At 42.6% G+C, this 18,814-nt stretch overlaps 1 protein-coding gene across 2 annotated transcripts in view; it reads left to right on the forward strand.

Annotated features, from left to right (window-relative positions):
- Positions 1 to 18,814, forward strand: part of XPO5 (exportin 5) — a 2,857,558-nt gene that overhangs the window by 2,001,348 nt on the left and 837,396 nt on the right. For both annotated transcript variants that reach the window (XM_044060355.1, XM_044060360.1), the window contains exon 24: positions 5,234 to 5,280. In XM_044060355.1, coding sequence (XP_043916290.1) covers positions 5,234 to 5,280 — 47 coding nt within the window. The remainder of the gene's footprint in view (positions 1 to 5,233; positions 5,281 to 18,814) is intronic.

The raw sequence follows: 18,814 nt of genomic DNA on the forward strand, positions 1-18,814 counted from the left end.
CCAAAAATTTGACCCCCCAGGCAAACCCCTACTCCAGCCCTGGGACCTTAACTTTTTATTGGAAAAGCTCACTCTCCCTCCATTTGAACCAGCTGCAACTGCAGAGTTGAAATTCCTTTCTTGGAAAACAGCCTTCCTTCTAGCCGTCACTTCAGCAAGAAGAGTGTCTGAATTACAGGCCCTCATGGCAGTGGAGCCCTTCATTTTCTTCCATGCAAACAGGGTTTCCCTCAGGACCAATTCTTCCTTTATGCCCAAAGTGTTGTCTAGTGTAGCTCTAAGTCAGACCATTCTTTTTCCTACCTTTTTCCCGAATCCACGAAACAAAGGAGAACGAATACTGCATTCTTTGGACGTGCACAGACAACTTAGATTTTATTTGGACAGGACTAAGCCTCTCAGAAAATCTGAACAGCTGCTAGTTGGCTTTGCTGCAGGGGCAGCGGGGAAGACCATTTCAAAGCAAACCATTTTTAAATGGATAGCCCATTGCATTCATTTCTGCTATAAGCACCATGGAAAACCTACTCCACAGATCACATTCCACCAGGGCTGTATCTACCTCTACAGCCTTCCTCAGAGGAGTCCCCGACCAGGGACATCCTAGAAGCTGCTACCTGGAGCTCTGTACATACCTTCACCAAGCATTACCACATGCCTTTTTTTTTTCTAAATCCAGAGCTGGTTTTGGCACTGCAGTCTTGCATGGCTTAATAGCTGCTCCTAATGCTCTCTAACTTCCCCCTCCCTTCCTTAGCTTTTGAATCAGCCCAAATGTAATGACTGCAACAGTGAAATACGAAGAACATAGTACAGTTGTATACACTTACCATAAATGTAGATGTTCGAGTGTATTCACTGTTGCAGTCCTGGTTACCCTCCCACCAGCCCCCTGACTTCTCTTGGCTCTATCTTTCCTTCTTGTATGGTGTATTTAAGCTTGCTGGTGTATTTGCTTTTTGATGGAGGTGTAACAGAACATATAGTTGCTTCCCATTGTGGGGGCACCTGACATCTGGGGCAAGAAAAGCTGATGTAATGGCGTCGGCTGCATGTTTTATACCCCTGACGGCCTGACGTCATGAAAGAAGAGACAGCATCCAACGCAGGAATCCAAGACTCTGGTATTTAGACCGGCTGAGGGCTTACCTGCAGGGGATAACCCAAATGTAATGTCTGCAACAGTGAATACACTTTAACATCTACATTTATGGCAAGTGTACACAACTGTACTGTACTTAGAGTCTCTGGTGTCAACATTCTCAAGACCGGGAAACAGTGATTCCTATCATTCCTTGCCTAAGGACAGAGTTCTTTTGATGCGCAGAGGCCTGCAAATACAACAAGGGACTCCTTCTCACTCAATCACCGCTGCCCAAACCCTGACAACAGATGCATCAGACTGTGCATGGGGGACTAACATGGCAGGCAAATGCATTCAGGGCAAATGGAGCCCAGGACAAATTCACCTGCATATCAATCAAAAAAAAAAAATGTTAGCTGTACAGAATGCACTGACAGCCTTCAAATACCTTATCCTTCCTGGACAACTATTGATAAAGACAGACAACACCACAATTATGTGGTACATAAGCAAGGGGAACTCATTCCTACCCACTCTGCAGGTTAGCCATGGCTCTGTGGAGCACAGCCTTGAGCAGTCAAGTGCACCTGCAAGCTCAGTTCCTGCCAGGCAAACAACATTCACTGGCAGATGACTTAAGCAGATATCTTATGGACCCACACGAGTGGAAACTGGAACCCAACTCATTCAAACTTATAATCCACAGGGTGGGGACACCAGAGGTGGACCTCTTTTTTTTTCCCCCCAAAACCATCATTTGAGCAAATTTTGCACCAGAACTCCCCACAGCCAAGCATGGAAAGTGGATGCCCTATCCTTCACATGGGAAAACCTCTCAATCTATACCTTTCCCCCCTTTGCCCCTCCTCTCAAAAGTACTACTCAAGATCAAACAGGACAGGCCAAGGACAGTCCGTATTGCACCAGATTGGCCACGCCAGCACTGATACCCACTCCAACGCAGCCTGACAGCAATGCCACCCTGGCACCTACATCAGAACCCCCCCTCCTCCCCTCTCTGCTGTCCCAGCAGGAGGGACAGTTTTTGCATCCTCAGCTGCAAACCCTGAATCTGGCAGCCTGGCTTATTCCCTGAATTACATCACCAGCAACCCTCAGCAAACAGGTGCTGGATGTCATCATTGAGGCCAGGAGGCCTAGTACTAGGAAATCCTATTCAGTAAAGTGGAAAAGATACTGTTCTTGGAGCCAGTCTCAAGGAAAGGACACAGCCGTGCTCTCCTTACCTCAATCCTAGATTATCTAGCAGAGCTGCTCCACAAAGGCCTATCCTTCTCATCCATTAAGATTCATGCCTCTGCCATCTCAGCTCATTACAATACTGAGCCACCCCTCTTCTCTAACCCTCTGATCAAAACAGTTCCTGAGAGGAGCTAACAATTTAAGACTCCCAAGGAGAGCTCCCACTCCTGCCTGGGATCTTAACTTCGTACTAGAGAAGCTCACACTTCCCCCTTTTGTGCCATCAGCTTCAGCAGAGTTAAAATTCCTTTCTTGGAAAGCAGCCTTACTTCTAGCTATCACTTCAGCAAGAAGAGTGTCTTGAGTTATAGGCCCGTATGGCTATGGAACCCTTCATTATCTTACATTCGGACAGGGTTTCCCTCAGAACTAGCCCATCATTTATGCCCAAGGTGGTATCCAGTGTGGCTTTAAACCAATCCATCCATTTACCAACCTTTTTCCCTAATCCTCAGAATAAAGGGGAAAAGATCCTGCACTCGGACGTGCACAGACAACTCAGGTTCTACCTTGACAGGATGCATGATGTAAACAATGACCTCTCTCATCTCAACCTCATTTACATAGATCTACCTTGAATTTAGCAGTAGTAAATAAGGATGTCAGTAAAAATTACAACCCTTCACTACACAAATTGGATGAACACCAGTAAACTTAGTTTGTACCTTGCAAATCCAGTGTCATGGTCTTTGCCGCAAGATGGAGTCTAGACAATCTCTCCCTTCTTGTACTCTGTAACAATGGGAATTCTCTTCCTAATGTTACAGAACAAAAATGCTTAGGAATGACTCTTAGCCCCTCTACCCATTTACTGGTTTTTATTCAGCATACTAATAGGGATGTCAGTAAAGCTGTGCTTCAGCGGAGTCTTTTGTTTAAAAAAAAAAAAAAAAAAAAAAAAATTGCCTACTTTCTGTCACTCTCCACACTTAGATCCAGAGCATGGAATGTATTTATTCCCAAAACTGAATATGGCCACCTTTTTATTAGCCTCCACAATTCAGACTGATTGAAATAAGTGAAATTTGCAGATCTGACTTGGTTGTGGAGCCCGAACCCACCACTTTGACTTGCTTAAATACTAAATCCTTAAAAAAAAAAAAAAAGCTTCAGTTTAGTCAGACCACTTAATCACTGAGATGAGGAGAACTCTCCACCCTTCAGTAGACAGTTTAAAACTTCAGTGGGAGAAACCGCCTTCTCTAAACTGAGCCCATCCATTTGGATTGCCCTCCATATGAGACTAGGCAGCAAAAGACTTTACAAGTTTTCATGATTAAACTCAAAGAACACCTGATGAAAGATGCAATCCTGCACATGCTTTCAAGATAATGGATAGAAAGCGTCCAGTGCACCACTCCCAATATTCATTTGTACTTTTAAAATTACAACACCTGTTTGAGAACTTCTGGTGATCACCTTGTGTATTATCTTATTTGCGTGTGTTTGAGAACTTCTGGTTATCACCTCATGTATATATTTTATTTGTGTGTATTCTCTACAGGTAGTGTGTTTGACTTTTCTCCCATCCTAGTTTGCTCATGAATGATTGCCCCACATTTGCAATACTAAGTTAAAATGTATAAAATTAATCATTTATGTTTTTTCATCAACTGATACCACTGTACATAAGTAAACTTTATTCTGCATTTTGTTGCCTTATGGCCTAGAATGTGGAAAAGGGCCTTTAGACCAGCCTACTTACCTGATGATTAAATTAAAATGAAGTAAAAATTAGCATAGATAACCTATTGAATTTTTGTATCATTTATACAAGGCAATATGTAGGCCAGTCTCCAAGCAAACACTTTTCTACATGGCTAGCCAGTCGCATTACTTTGTGTTATGAATAATCAGCCTGTTGTACCAGGCTTTCTGCCACAGTAGCAGTTGTTTTTAGAAAAAGTTTAGTCCAAAGTATCTGTGTAGTAGAATGAACTATTTTGAAAATCTTTTCCACATGTTACAAACTGGATTTTCAGTTTAGAAGAAGGGGCAAGATTCACTACTGCAGTCCTGCAGGGCATGCTGTAACTGCCGTCACTGGGGAAAATAACTATTTCACCACCTTTCTTGTGTATAAGTAATCATGCTGTAGCTGTGATTCTTCCAATGACTGTGACAATTTCAGTACCCTCACTGTAACAGTAGATGTTCAAGTAGTAGGATCACTGCTGCAGTTTAAGCTCCCACCAACACCTCCTTTGTATGGCTGTGAGGTGGAGAAGGCAGTGAAATCACAAATGCCAAACCAACTACTTTTGCACCCCATCTTAAGTCTCCAAAAGACTGCCTCTGCAGTTTAAGGGACAAATTTAGTGGGTCCCCTAGAAATTTTCAGACTCTGAACCCCTAGAAGTGGTATTTTTTCCTCCTGCTGAGGCACAGTAGTCTTCTTGCCTAAAAGAATTGAAAATATAGCAACTTGCTGTTTTAGCAATATACCAGACAGATGTCTTTGGCTGAGTCGAAGTCGGGCCACTCTTTGGGGAATCAGGAAAGATATGAAACTTACTGGAAGGTTGGACATCTGTCTGCTTCTGATCTGCATGGATTGAAGTCGTACTGCAGCAGTAATACTATGTGAACATATACTATTTGTAAGTGAATTCGCACAACTGTACTTTATCAGTGGCATCATTGTATTCAACAAACTCTTGAAATTAAATTTAGTATTTGGAGAAACGTAATGTTGGATGGGTAAGCATATTTTCAGTTTTCCTATCTGGTGTGTTTCAGAAACTGTAATTCATGACTAAAATGGTTAATGAAATAGTTAGTTCTGTGTAGTACATTTGCAGAAAGCAGTTTGCAAATATAGATAGAGCCCTGTCTTTTTTTTTTTTTTTTGTGGTGATTTCACCATGTTTTCTTTTGCTGTTACAGCGACAGATTCAAAAGTGGCAGGTGATAAACCAGAGGAGTCAGCTTTGGTAAGAGATATGCATGTGTTATTAAAGATTAGGTCAAAATGAGTTGTGTATTTGATGTTTGTCTAGCATACCAGTATAAAATTTGCTCATTTTCCAAGCATTAGTGTACTGTGTTGCTCTGAAGAGAATTTCTGTTGACATGGAACCGTCGGGTAGTTAAACCATTTGTATTTTATCTTAAGTTCATCATAAGTGGTTGAATGCCAGCACATTTTGTGAAGGATTAAATACTAAAGTTTAATTGTGTGTGACACATACCTTTCAACCATATCAAATTCATCAGTATTTTCTAGTTTTGAGGGCCAAAATAGGGTGCCATGAATTCTCAAGTGGCCCCTTCAAATCCCTAATTTTTTTTATTTACCACTGTTAACGCGCATTACCATCGACTTGTTGGGGCATGCGTAATGATGTCAGCATTGTGAAACAGTGCCTGACTGCCTGAGGAGACACGAAAAACTTAAAAAAAAAAAAAAAAAAAACTTATTTACGACTGCAGGTATAACCACAACGAAATATCTCGAAAATAATATACAACAACCAAGAAAATGACCAGTGAAAAACCACTCTACTTTCCAAATATACACTATTTATTGTAAGAACAAGATTCTCTAGCGCCTCGGCCTTAGCCTTTACAGAGTAAAACTTTCATTGCTAAAAAAAACCCTCCTTTTATATTCAGTTCAAACAAACCACAATTAATCAATTTACATATTAATTATTAAAATACGTTCAGTTACATTCTTAAAGTTAAAAAACCTATAAAAAACTCTGCCAGTTACATTCTTTATTTAATCCATTAGGTAACAATGTATTATATTTCATTTATTTAATCTAAATTAATCCAAGCACAAAGTGAATTTCAAATGCTGTTAAAGAAAGGTGTTAGATTACATTATTTTACAACATATGATATAACACATAAACTTAATGTTAAGAGAAATACAGTTGCTACATTTTTTTGTGTTCCTAAAATTCATAAGGATTCATTACGACCACCAGGACCGTCCTATTGTATCAGCCACTGGTTATTTTACATACAATTGAAGTTGTTTGCTGCATGAAATTTTTGTAAAAGAAGTAATGAAGTTACCATCCTATATAAAGGACTCATTTGACTTTTTCAGTAAAATTAAAGATGTGATATGGGCTTGAAGATATGTACTTTATAACAGTAAATGTGGTGAGTTTGTATGCTAATTTATCACATATTTTTGGTCTTGAAGCTATACAATATTTTTTAAGGGATAGTCCCAGAACACAGTACATTAAGGAATTGACACATTTTTGCCTTAAGAACAACATGTTTGAATTTGATGGGAATTTATACAGGCAGAATGTAGGTACAGCAATGGGGGTGGCTTTTGCCCCGGTATATGCTAATTTGTTTATGGGGCTAATAGAGAACATTTATATTTATAAGAGTGAATTCTTTAGGAAATATGTAATCAAGTATTTCCGATTTATAGATGATTTGATTTTTATTTGTAGAGGGGGACAAAGTGAATAATCCAGTTTTATAGAGTATTTAAATGCTAATAAATATGGGATCAAATTTAATGGTATTCAAAAAGGTCTGAGGATAAATTATTTGGATATAACATTGAGAGGGGATAACAACAAGAGGATTCATACAAATGTATATAGAAAATTTGATCAAATGAATCGGATGGTATATGCTACTAGTTGTCATCCAAATCATACAATGGAATCCATTCCGTTTGGGGAAATGCTTAGGATTAAGAGACTGAGTAGTAATATTATAGAAGCGTACAAAGAGGCACAGGAAGTAGCCTCGATGTTTGTATCTAGGGGTTATAAGATGGAGAGTGTATATGGAAGTTTGCAAAAAATATTTGATAATCAGAATGAGAGGGTAGTTAATGGAGGTATACAAAGTGGAAGAAAATTAAGAGTTGTAGGGGGAACATCGGACAAAGGGACTATGTTTTTTGTTACTAAGTATACTTCATTTTCACATAGAATGACAGGGGTGGTAAGAGAGTACTGGAAACAGATGAGAAGGAATGTCCAGTCATTGTCGCAAATAGAATTAAGAATCTCCTATCAAAGGGGAAGAAATCTCAAGGATTTCTTGGTGCATGGAAAATACATAAGACCAACAGAGAAGATGTTGAAAAATGTGGAAATAAAGGAAACTTTTCCTTGTGGTTAATGTTCTATATGTCAATATGTCATCACAAAAGCAGAAAGAATAGGTAGAAAAAAATTTGTAGCATTGGGAAAATATTCTTGTTTAAGTAAAGGTGTGATTTATGCTATAACTTGTTCTTGCAATAAGTATTATATAGGGGAAACAAAAAGGTCACTGGCTGAAAGAATAAAAGAGCATGTTAGAGATGTTAGAAACAACAAAGTTCTGAGTCCTGTAGTGGAACACTTTAATAAAGAACATAAGGGTGAAACAAACACTATGAAAGTTACAGTGTTGGAACAAGTAACATTACAATATGAAAATGTGGAGTTATTAAAACATATATTGAGGTGAGAGGAGTCTATCCTTGTAATGAAATATAATACATTGTTACCTAATGGATTAAATAAAGAATGTAACTGGCAGAGTCTTTTATAAGATTTTTATAGGTTTTTTTAACTTTAAGAATGTAATGGAATGTATTTTAATAATTAATATGTAAATTGATTAATTGAGGTTTGTTTGAATATAAAAGGAGGGTTTTTTTTAGCAATGAAAGTTTTACTCTGTAAAGGCTAAGGCCGAGGCACTAGAGAATCTTGTTCTTAAAATAAATAGTGTATATTTGGAAAGTAGAGCTGTTTTTCACTGGGCATTTTCTTGGTTGTTATATATTTACGACTGCAGCCCACCCATTACTTGGCACTGGCAGACAATTAGCCAACCAAAGACAATGTAGCAGGGACAGCACTTGACAGATAGCGTAACGCATCTTGTAGAAGTAAGTGAAAAAGAGGAGGAGCCATGACTCTGGGTCCCAGAAGTTGCCATAGGAGTGACTTCACCTTAAATCAACCCAAGTTCAGCTGTTCTCACCATACATTGTTGAATTCCCGCCAAACAAAAATTCCTGCAGGTATTCAGAATCCAGTTTGCAAATACAGCAGAGTAAGTGTTTGCAATGACCACTACATCAGGCAAATTCAAGGCAGCAGGCAGGTGAAAACCCAGCTTAATGTAGGGCAGTATCTGAAAGCAAGTTAACCAGATGTGGGAGCTCATATTCCAACAGTAATTGGAAGTAGAAATCTAAACAACATTCAGAGATACCCCTTACACCTCCTCCACATCATCTGTCAGGACAGAAGACGTCACTGGTGAGTATTAGGTTTACAGAATAACATTTGAGTATAGCATGTTCAGAGCTATTTGTTCTTGTAACGATTAAAGGATTCCACGCAAAGACTTTCTGGACTGAACTAATCTTTCTGAACAGTATGCTTATTTTTCTATTAAAATATGCAACTGCTAGTCGGACTCTGAAGATACTATGTTGTTTTTATTATTTCAGGACAGCATCTCTTTATCACACGCACACACACATGCACACACACGCATACTTTTAAGGCACAGTATTAATTATTTATTATGTATTACATATTAGATATTTGCAGCATTTTTTTTAATAAATAGACAACAAGGTTTACTATACTTACCACATAGCCTTGTTCTGAGAATTACATTTTGCTCAAAAACTGCAGAACATCAGTGAATGATGCTTTACTAAACAATGGGGGAGTAGGTATAGTAAAATATTAACCAAGTGGTTTTTTTATTGCCTGGGAAAAGCGGAACACAGTATGTCCTTCTGTTCCTATGTTCAGTTGTGGGATTTCCTGCCCTCAGGCAACTCGTACGTAGGCTGCTATACAAAAGCTTCAGCTCGACTGTTGCAGCATGCATGGGATGTCAGACATAAGGTCATAAACCAGAGACCTTAAATGTGACATCTGCACGCACAATCCTCAGAACATTTCAACAGCAGACGACCTATGCATCGTATGATTGCTCCTTCACAGACGTTGCATCAATAAAGCTAAGTAACCCGTTGCGTTACTATTTTTTTCTAGTTTTGCTGATTGTTATAGCTTAGTCTTGGTTGTTGTAGCCTTTAGCTCATGTCAGGTAAAAAGGGAAAGTGCCAGTGCGGGCGGCAGGTACCCCATAGAGGCACCCATAGTAGGTGTATTTTTTGCTTAGGCCAGGAGCACGACCATTCCTCCTGCTCAATTTGTCAATCATTTGTGCCGAAGACCTTGTGCAGCCATCTAGGTGCTTTAAACCTTTACCTAGAAAACCAGAACCTAAAATGGTTAGCTCTTAGAATGGATCCCGCATCAGAGGCCAAACACGAACCTCTGCGAAAGAAGGCCAAGATTCCAAGGACTTCCTTGCCTGCTGCTCTGCTTCCCGATGCCCCGCTAACTGCCCGATCTAGGAGTTGAGTGCTTGGCGGTTCCTTCGACTTCAACGACGACCCTTGAGGAAGCCATTGCACAGCCGACAACCGGTACGTCCACTGAGCTTGCCCAGACACAGACTCCCATCGATGTCGAGGGGGAACCAGATTCTGTGGTACCTTCGACCGGGATCCAGCCTTCGGAAATGTCTTCAAAGTCGGATGCCAGGCTGGTTCCTACCTCCACCCTGGCCAAAAAGAAACAAAAAAAAAGCATACCTCCTTTTCTCTAGAAAGCATTCCAGATTGGCAGGCTTTCACTTCCTCATTAATGCAGGCCTTCATGGCCCTTAGGCCTTCAGCCTCAGTCCCCTCTACTCTGCCTTTATTGAGCCCTAGGCCTGCTTCTGCCTCTTCCTCCCACCCATGACATCTCAGGTTAGGGAGGAAGAGCATGATTCTTTCTTTTCTTCTTCAGAGGACTCCATTTCATGCACATCTCAGATTGCTTCTCCCCAGGCGTATTATTCCCTGATGAAGAATCTGTGGAAGGGGACTCTCCCCCTGAGGATGTTACCTTTGGTGAGAACATCACCAAGATTAAAGATTACTTCAGATGGGATACTTCCCGTATGACACCCAAAAGAGGTACTTTGAGCTGCTTCAAGTGGAATCCCCCTCCCCCTCAGCAGTTCCTCCAGTGCTTCCTGCTTGCTTAGATGCCTTTAATTCAGCTTCTAAGGTCCCAGAGTCCCAGCCTCCAGCCTCCAAGTGCCCTGATCACTTCTATAAAGTGCCAGATGAGCAAAAATTCCTAGTTAAACCTCTTTTGGCAGACCCAGCTATTATTGCCACTGCTCCTGATAAACAGTCTAGACTGCTGCCTTCCACCTCCCTCCTACCCACTGATAACGTTAGCAAATGTATGGATAGGACGGGAAGGAATGTATGCACATCCTCCACTTTGGCATTCAGAGCCGTAGATCATCAGACACACATGACTAAATATGCTCTAGACTTGTGTCTCAGGCCTCCTACAATGCTGGCTTGTATGCCTGTCAGTCCCATTAAGGCTGACATGGCCTCCAAACTGTCCTTGGCTCAGCAAGTAGCCAGGTGCTCAATCAGATGCAGCTACGATGCTGCAGAAGCATCTACCTGCTTTGCAGCATCTGCTTCTATCCTTAAGAGAATCTCCTGGCTAAGACTGCAGAATCTACCTGAGGACTTCAAGTCCAAAGTCTTGGACGCCCCCTGGATCACAACTTCCTCTTTGGAAAATGATCTGCAGAGCTCTTCAAAAATCTGCAGGAAAAAAGTAAAGAATTACAGGACACCAAGCAACTGCTGGTGTCCCCCATTCCCAAATATTACAGGAACTACCCTGCTAAAACCACTTCTGTAAGGCACAACCCACCTCAGGCAGCTGCCTCCTCTACTTTTTCCAGACCTAATGTACCACCTCCTCAACCCAGACAACCCTTTCAGGATAGAGGAGGTCCCAATAATGCGTGACTGCCTGGCCCACCTTCCATATTCTGCACGCCTTCCGCATGGTCTCCCCCTCTGGCAAGCCATCACCACAGATCAATGGGTCTTATCCATTATCCAAAAAGGGTACTTCCTATCCTGGAAAGAAACACCACCCAGCAGAAGTATTCCTTTACCCCCCCCCCCAAAACCAAATTCATCTCCTACCACAAGTCTTGTCAGAACTTCTACAGCTAGGCACCATATAACCTGTCCCCTCAGGACATGAAGGAAAGGGATTCTACTCTCATCTCTTCCTTGTCCCCAGAAAAGGTGGCCCCTGGAGACCCATTTTAGATCTCTTCTTTCTAAACCTACACCTTCAGGTACCCTCCTTCAAAATGCTCTCTCTACCCACTCTGCTGCCTCTTATTCCACCCAGGGCTTTCATGGCCACCCTAAACCTAAAAGAAGCCTACCTTCACATACCCATCGGACTTCCCACAGATAATTGCTACGTTTATCTGGATGCCATCTTAATACTAGCAGACTCCAAAGATACCCTCTCAAGGCATCTGCTCTTCACCATGTCCCTTCTGCAAAATCTAGGGTTTACCGTCAACCTCCCAAAGTCCTCTTTTGAACCCAGGACAGGACAAGATTTTCCTAGGCTGCAGAATCAGGACAGACAAAATGAAGGCCTTTCTACCACAGGACAAGGTTTTATCCCTGAACTTCCTACTTCCAGTAAACTCTCCATTCCCAGAAGGTGACGGCAAGGCAATTCCTGCGACTCCTGGGCTTAATGGTAGTAACCATCCCCATGCTACCACTGGCCGGAATGCATATGCGCAAGCTACAGTGGTACCTCAAAAACATTTGGTCCCAACACCTACATCCCTTAAAATGGAAGATTCCCCTCCTTCCCTGTCTGAAGAAAGAAATTAGCTGTTGGATCCAGCAAGTCCATCTAAACCCGGGACTTTCTCTGCAACCACCCACCCCAAACAATGCGTACAGATGACTCAGATTCAGGTTGGGGTGCAACTCTGGCATCCTACAGGGTCCAGGAAAACTGGCACCCTTCTCTTGCATAGCAAGCACATCAATATCAGGGAAATGACAGCTGTCTTCCTAGCCTTAAAGACTTTTATTCCCCTTCTGGTCCCAGGGGTGCTCCGGATAGTGACCGACAACACCACAGTTATGTGGTATCTCAACAAACAGGGAGGAGCAAAGAACTACCAGCTGTGCAGGCTGACCCTGCTGATATGGAACCTAGTCTTTCGCCACAACTTGGTCCTACAGGCAACCTACATCCCCTCGCAGGACAACTTGCAAGCAGACCTCATAAGCAGGACCTCCTCACCACAGCAAGAATGGATGCAGACGGGGGGGGGGGGGTCTTCCTAGACATAGTCCACCGGTAGAGTACTCCACAAATAGACCTGTTTGCCACCCCACAGAACAGGCAGCTGCCCCCTTTCCAGTGATCCAGAAAGTCCTCCTGAAAATACACAAGGACAAGCCAAAAATCTTGTTAGTGACATTATACTGGTCAAGGCAGCACTGGTACCCCTACTTTTCAATCTAGCCAAGGGCAGTCACTGCAAGTTACCCTACAAGGTGGACCTACTGACACAAGACAAAGGGACTCTCCTTCATCCACACTTGCAGATGATATCCCTGACTCTGAGAGTGATAAACTTTTGATCACCTTCAGACATCACTACTCAGAGGACATGCTCTCAGTCCTGAGGGAGGCAAGGAAACATACTGTCAGAAAATCTTCCCTAGCTAAGTGGGAAAAATTTACTAAGTGGTGTCTGGACAAGGGAAGGGAGCCTTGTTCGGCAGATGCTTCCCTTGTTCTTACTTGTGTGTGTCAACTGATTAAAAGCGGACTTTCATACTCTTCAGTGAAAGTACACCTTTCCACTATATTTGCCCCTGGATCCTCCCTTGCTAGCCAGTCTCGACGTAAGGCTCTTCCTTTAAGGGGTCTTACACATGAGGCCACCAAAGAAACCTATCCCTCTGCCCTGGGACCTCAATTACATCCTGGAAAAACTAACCCGCACCCTTTTGAACCAGCTGGGTCTTCTTCCTTACAGATGTGTACTTGGAAAACTGCCCTGCTGGTGGCCATCACTTCAGCCAGAAGGGTCTCAGATTTGCAGGCTTTAATGACCTGCCCTCTGTACACCACCTTCCACTAAGACAGAGTCACCCTGCGGACCAATCCCTCCTTTTTATGCCCAACGTGGTCAATGACTTGTCTCTAAACCAAGCTATCCACTTACCCACTTTCTTTCCCTCCCCCACTAATGAGGGGGAAGGGGGAAACTGCACTCCTTGGATGTGCACAGGCAGCTTAGATTCTACCTGGATAAAACCAGAACCATTAGGAAATCTAAGCAGCTTTTTGTCTCCTTTCACCCCAGAGCCCTAGGCAAGGCAGTCTCCAAACAAACCATCGCTTGTTGGATTAGGAAAACTATCTGTCTGTTATACTAACCATGGAAAAAATCCTCCAGTGGGAGTAAAGGCCCATTCCACTAGGGTGGTGGCCCCCTCCAAGGCGTTCATGAGAGGTCTGGACATGATATCCATCATGGAAGTAGCCACTTGGTCCACTATCCACACTTTTCTTTAAACATTACAAACTGGACCAAGTTTCCAGAGCTAGGACAGGATTCGCCAAGGCTTTGTAGAATCCTCTTCAGCATCCACCTCTGTTTCATGCAGCTAAGCTGTGATACTCTCCCACAACTGGAATACTGCAACATAGGAATAGAAGGACATAGAATAGTTGTGTAAAATCTTACCATAACCATAGATGTCCTTCTCTTCCATGTTGCAGTATTCCTTCCCACCCACTATTGCACCCTGTACTTTCTTCTTTAGTCCCAACTAAGTCCTGGATCTAATTAAGCTACTAAATGACAACAAGACCACACACCTGTCCCCACTAGCATCCCTCCTGCTGGGCCTTCCTCTCTACCTGCTGGTCTTCAAGTTCAGAGGATTGTGCTTGCAGACGTCACATTTAAGGCCCCTGGTTTATGGCCTTACATCTGACATCCCACGCACGCTGCAACCTCCTCCTGAGGATTACTCTTTTGGGGAAACTTTACATACCATGAGGGAGCATTTCCATTGGGAAAGTCAGGATTATTCTGAATCCAAGAAAAGGCTCAGGGACTTTCTTTTATTGCCTCAGCACAGGCCCCTTACTATTCCGCCTGTGTTAGATATTGTGGATCATGTGTTCTCTGAATCCAGCTTATCTCCTGATTCTTTGCCCCCTGCTCCAGCCAAGCCAGATGGGTATTGTAGAGTCCCTGACTCTCACAAGTTTCTTTATAAAAACCCTTCTGCTGACCCAGAAACCATTTCCCAGGGTCCCAAAGGGGTTAAGGCTTCCATTGCAAAAAATCCAGTCCCCTCTGACAGAGATTCTAGAGCATTGGATAGATGGGGGAAGAAAGTTTACACTTCTGCAACTTTAGCAGTAAGGGCTTTAAATTGCCAGTTTCACATGCTTAAGTACCAACAATATTTAATGGTTCAGTTAAAACAGAAAATGCTTACAAGTTCAGAAGCTCCTGACTATAAAGAAATGCAGGATTTATTGCATGCAGTTGAACAGGTGGGAAAACATACTCTGCAATGTGGTTTTGATTCTTTAGAGGCCTCTTGTAGAGCCGCAGTTACTGGTTCTGTGATTCGAAGACATGCTTGGTTAAAAGAACAGAGTTTACCTGACCATGTTAAGGCAAAATTATTGGATATTCCTTTACAGCATGATACCTTGTTTGGTGTTAAGGCAGAGGAGTTGTTAAAGAAAATGGAGGATAAAGCTAAATCTATGCAAACAGTCAAAGATTTCTTACATGTACAGCCACCTCGATTTAGCAGAAATTGGCCTACTAAGAATTGGTCCTTTCCAGTGTCAGACAGGCCACAGAGAGGCAGATACAGATGCCCAAGAGGCAGATCTCAACCCCAAGGCTCTTACAAACGACAGTGGGGTACCTCAACTCCAAAACGAGGTGAGGACAAGTCTCAACCTTACAGGAAACAGTCCCAATGACTTCCCCCTTCGTATGCCAGCACTTCCCTTTTGGCAGCCCCCTTAGGGGGGAAACTAGCACTTTTTTCTCAAAATTAGCAAACAATCACCCAAGACAAATGGGTTCTGAATATTGTGTCTCAAGGATACAGGTTCCACTTTCGCACTTTACCAAGGCTAAAGGGAATGCCAAACCTGCCACAAAATCAGTGGGCAGAGGCTCAAAAACAAATTTCAGCCCTCATGGACATGAGAGCTATTCAAAAAGTACCACAACAGGAACAAGAACAAGGATTTTACTCAAGACTCTTCCTGGTCCCCAGAAAGGACAAAGCCTGGAGACCCATACTAGACCTTTCAACTCTAAATACTTATCTGGATGTTCCGAAAATTCAAAATGTTAACACTACAGCAGCTTCTTCCCATTCTGGGCAAGAAGGCTTGGCTTGTTACTAAGGACCTCAAAGAGGCATACCTGCATGTCCCTATCAGACAATATTGTAGAAGATACCTCAGATTCAAAGCGGGTACAATGCACTACCAATTCTCTGCACTGCCCTTTGGCTTATCTACTGCGCCCAGGGTCTTTACAAAGTGCCTGGCACCAGTAATTGCATTTTGCAGACAAAAAGGAATTAAAATTTATCCATACCTGGACGACTGTCTCATTCAAGCAGAGAAAAAGGACATTCTTCTAAAGCATCTGGTGTTTGTAAAAAGGCTGCTAATTTCTCTGGGGTACACAGTAAACGAAAAGAAGTCAAAACTAGTGCCCTCACAACAGATAATATTCCTGGGTGCCAGCTTGGATACAACGGCCCAGATGGCTTATCTCACGCCAGACAAACAAGGACAACTGACTCAATATTTTCAATTATTGGCAAAAGTCCCTTTTCCCTGCAAGAAAAATTCTGCAGACCCTGGGATTCATGGCATCCTGCATGCTACTAATTCCATATGCCAGACTGCATATGAGGAAATTACAATGGTACCTAAAAAGTGTTTGGACTCAACACACTCACAGTTTAGAAACAGCAATACCAATAATTTCCTGCCTACAACAGGAGTTTTGATGGTGGGCACTGGGATGTCACCTCAACAAGGGTCAGCCTTTCACTCTACCCACAGCCAGGCAGACTCTAACAACAGATGCTTTGAATTACGCCTGGGGAGCACACATGGCAGGAAAATGTATTCAGGGCAAGTGGACCACAGACCAAATGCATCTTCACATCAATCAAAAAGAGATGTTGGCTGTTCAAAATGCTCTAACAGCTTTCAAGGACCTTCTGCATCCAGGACAATTATTATTAAAGACAGACACCACAGTAATGTGGTACATAAACAAAGAAGGGGGCACTCACTCTTATCCCCTATGCAGGCCAGCCATGACCTTGTGGAACACAGCTCTAACTTATCAAGTTCATCTGCAAGCACAATTCCTGCCAGGAAAGAAAAATTCGCTGGCAGACGATCTCAGCAGAAATATCATGGACCCTCACGAATGGAAATTGAATCCACAAATCTTCAGCATGGTAACGCAAAAATGGGGGTGCCCAGACATAGATCTTTTTGCCTTCCCACTGAATTGCCAACTACAAAAATTCTGCACAAGGACTTACCGCACACAAGCATGGAAAGTGGATGCTCTTTCGTTCAGCTGGAAAAGCCTAAAAGTTTATGCCTTCCCACCACTACCTCTTCTTTCAAAGGTACTCCTAAAAGCCAGACAAGAAAAGCCACAGATGATCCTGATTGCTCCAGACTGGCCACGCCAGCACTGGTACCCAATCTTGAAGAACTTAGCTCAAGGCCCACCATGGATTTTGCCTCAAATTTCTCACCTTCTGACTCAACAAAACAATCAGATCCTGCACGGTCAGCTCAAAACCCTAAACCTGACTGCGTGGCAGATTCATTAGTCAAACAGGCAACACCTCTCTCTAACGCTGTTATGGATGTCATTTTGGAGGCCAGGAGGGCCTAGCACCAGGAAATCTTACTCAGAAAAATGGAAGAGATTTTGTGCCTGGAACCAGGCTCAAAGTCTTGACCCTCTTGTCCCAAACATTCCTCAGATTTTACAATACTTAACTGAGATGCTGGACAAAGGCCTATCCTTCTCAATTAAGATCCACGCCTCTGCCATTTAAGCTCATTACAACACTGATCCTCCTCTATTCTCTCATCCCTTGCTAAAACAGTACCTCAGAGGGGCTAAAAACATAAGACCATCCCAGAGAGCACCAACGTGGGACTTCAATTTTGTTTTGGAAAAACTGACCTTGCCACCTTTTGAGCCAGCCAGTACAGCCGATCTAAAATTTTTATCATGGAAAACAGCTCTGAGCCTGGCAGTAACTTCAGCACGAAGAGTCTCAGAGCTACAGGCATTAATGGCAGTGGAACCTTTTATAATATTTCATCAGGACAGGGTTTCTTTAAGGACAAACCCTACCTTCATGCCAAAGGTGGTATCTAGTGTGGTTCTTAACCAAACCTTCCATTTGCCAACTTTCTGTCCAAGCCCCCAGAATAAAGGGGAGAAACTTCTGCACTCTTTGGACATACACAGGCAGCTACGCTTCTACTTTTACAAAACAAAAGCTTTCAGGAAAACTGAGCAACTGTTTGTAGCATATGCTGTAGGATCACAGGGCAAGGCTATCTCAAAGCAGACTATTTCCAAATGGATAGGACACTGTATTCGTTACTGCTACACACAGCATGGAAAATCAGTCCCCAATAACATTAGGCCACATTCTACCAGAGCAACAGCCACTTCAACAGCCTTTCTCAGAGGAGGACCAACCAAGGAAATTTTGGAGGCTGCAACTTGGAGTTCAGTGCACACCTTTACCAAGCATTACCACCTGCCTCTTTACTCTAAAGCCAGAGCAGAATTTGCCACTGCAGTTCTGCAGGGCCTCATAGCCAATCCTAATTCTCTATAGACCAGCCACCCAACCTTAGCTTTGGGATTCTACCCAAGTGTAATGACTGCAGCAGTGTAACACGATGAACATAGTACAGTTTTGTACCTACCATAAATGTAGATGTTCGAGTGTTCACACTGCTGCAGTCCAGGTTACCCCTCCCTCCATCCCCTCTGTCCTAGCTGGACTTACCTATACCTTTCTATCCTATACAACCTTTGTGGTATATTTGCTTGTAACTGAAGGTATTGTTTTTATTTTTTATGTATGTTTTATTAGCAATATGTATTGCCTACCTACTTGGGGGCACCTGACATCTGGGGCAAGAAAAACTGAAGAAAATGGTGTCGGATGCATCTTGTATACCCCTGGCGCTCTGACGTCAGGGAAGAAGCGACAGCAACCGATGCCGGACCAAGACTTTGGAACTCTGGCCGACTGCGGGACTGCCTGATGGCAGGATAATCCAAGTGTAATGACTGCAGCAGTGTGAACACTCGAACATCTACATTTATGGTAGGTACAAAACTGTACTTTATGCTCATTTACAATGAAATAATATCTCAGGAAAATTTCAGAACTTGCTGCGAAACATGAAGCTTTCCAGGTTTTGAACACAACAAATTTTTCTTTTAAATTACATTCTTGCCTTGTATGGA

The sequence above is a fragment of the Protopterus annectens genome, chromosome 1.part0 (genome assembly GCF_019279795.1).
Source record: "Protopterus annectens isolate FY-2018-M chromosome 1.part0, PAN1.0, whole genome shotgun sequence".
Taxonomy (NCBI): Eukaryota; Metazoa; Chordata; order Ceratodontiformes; family Protopteridae; genus Protopterus; species Protopterus annectens.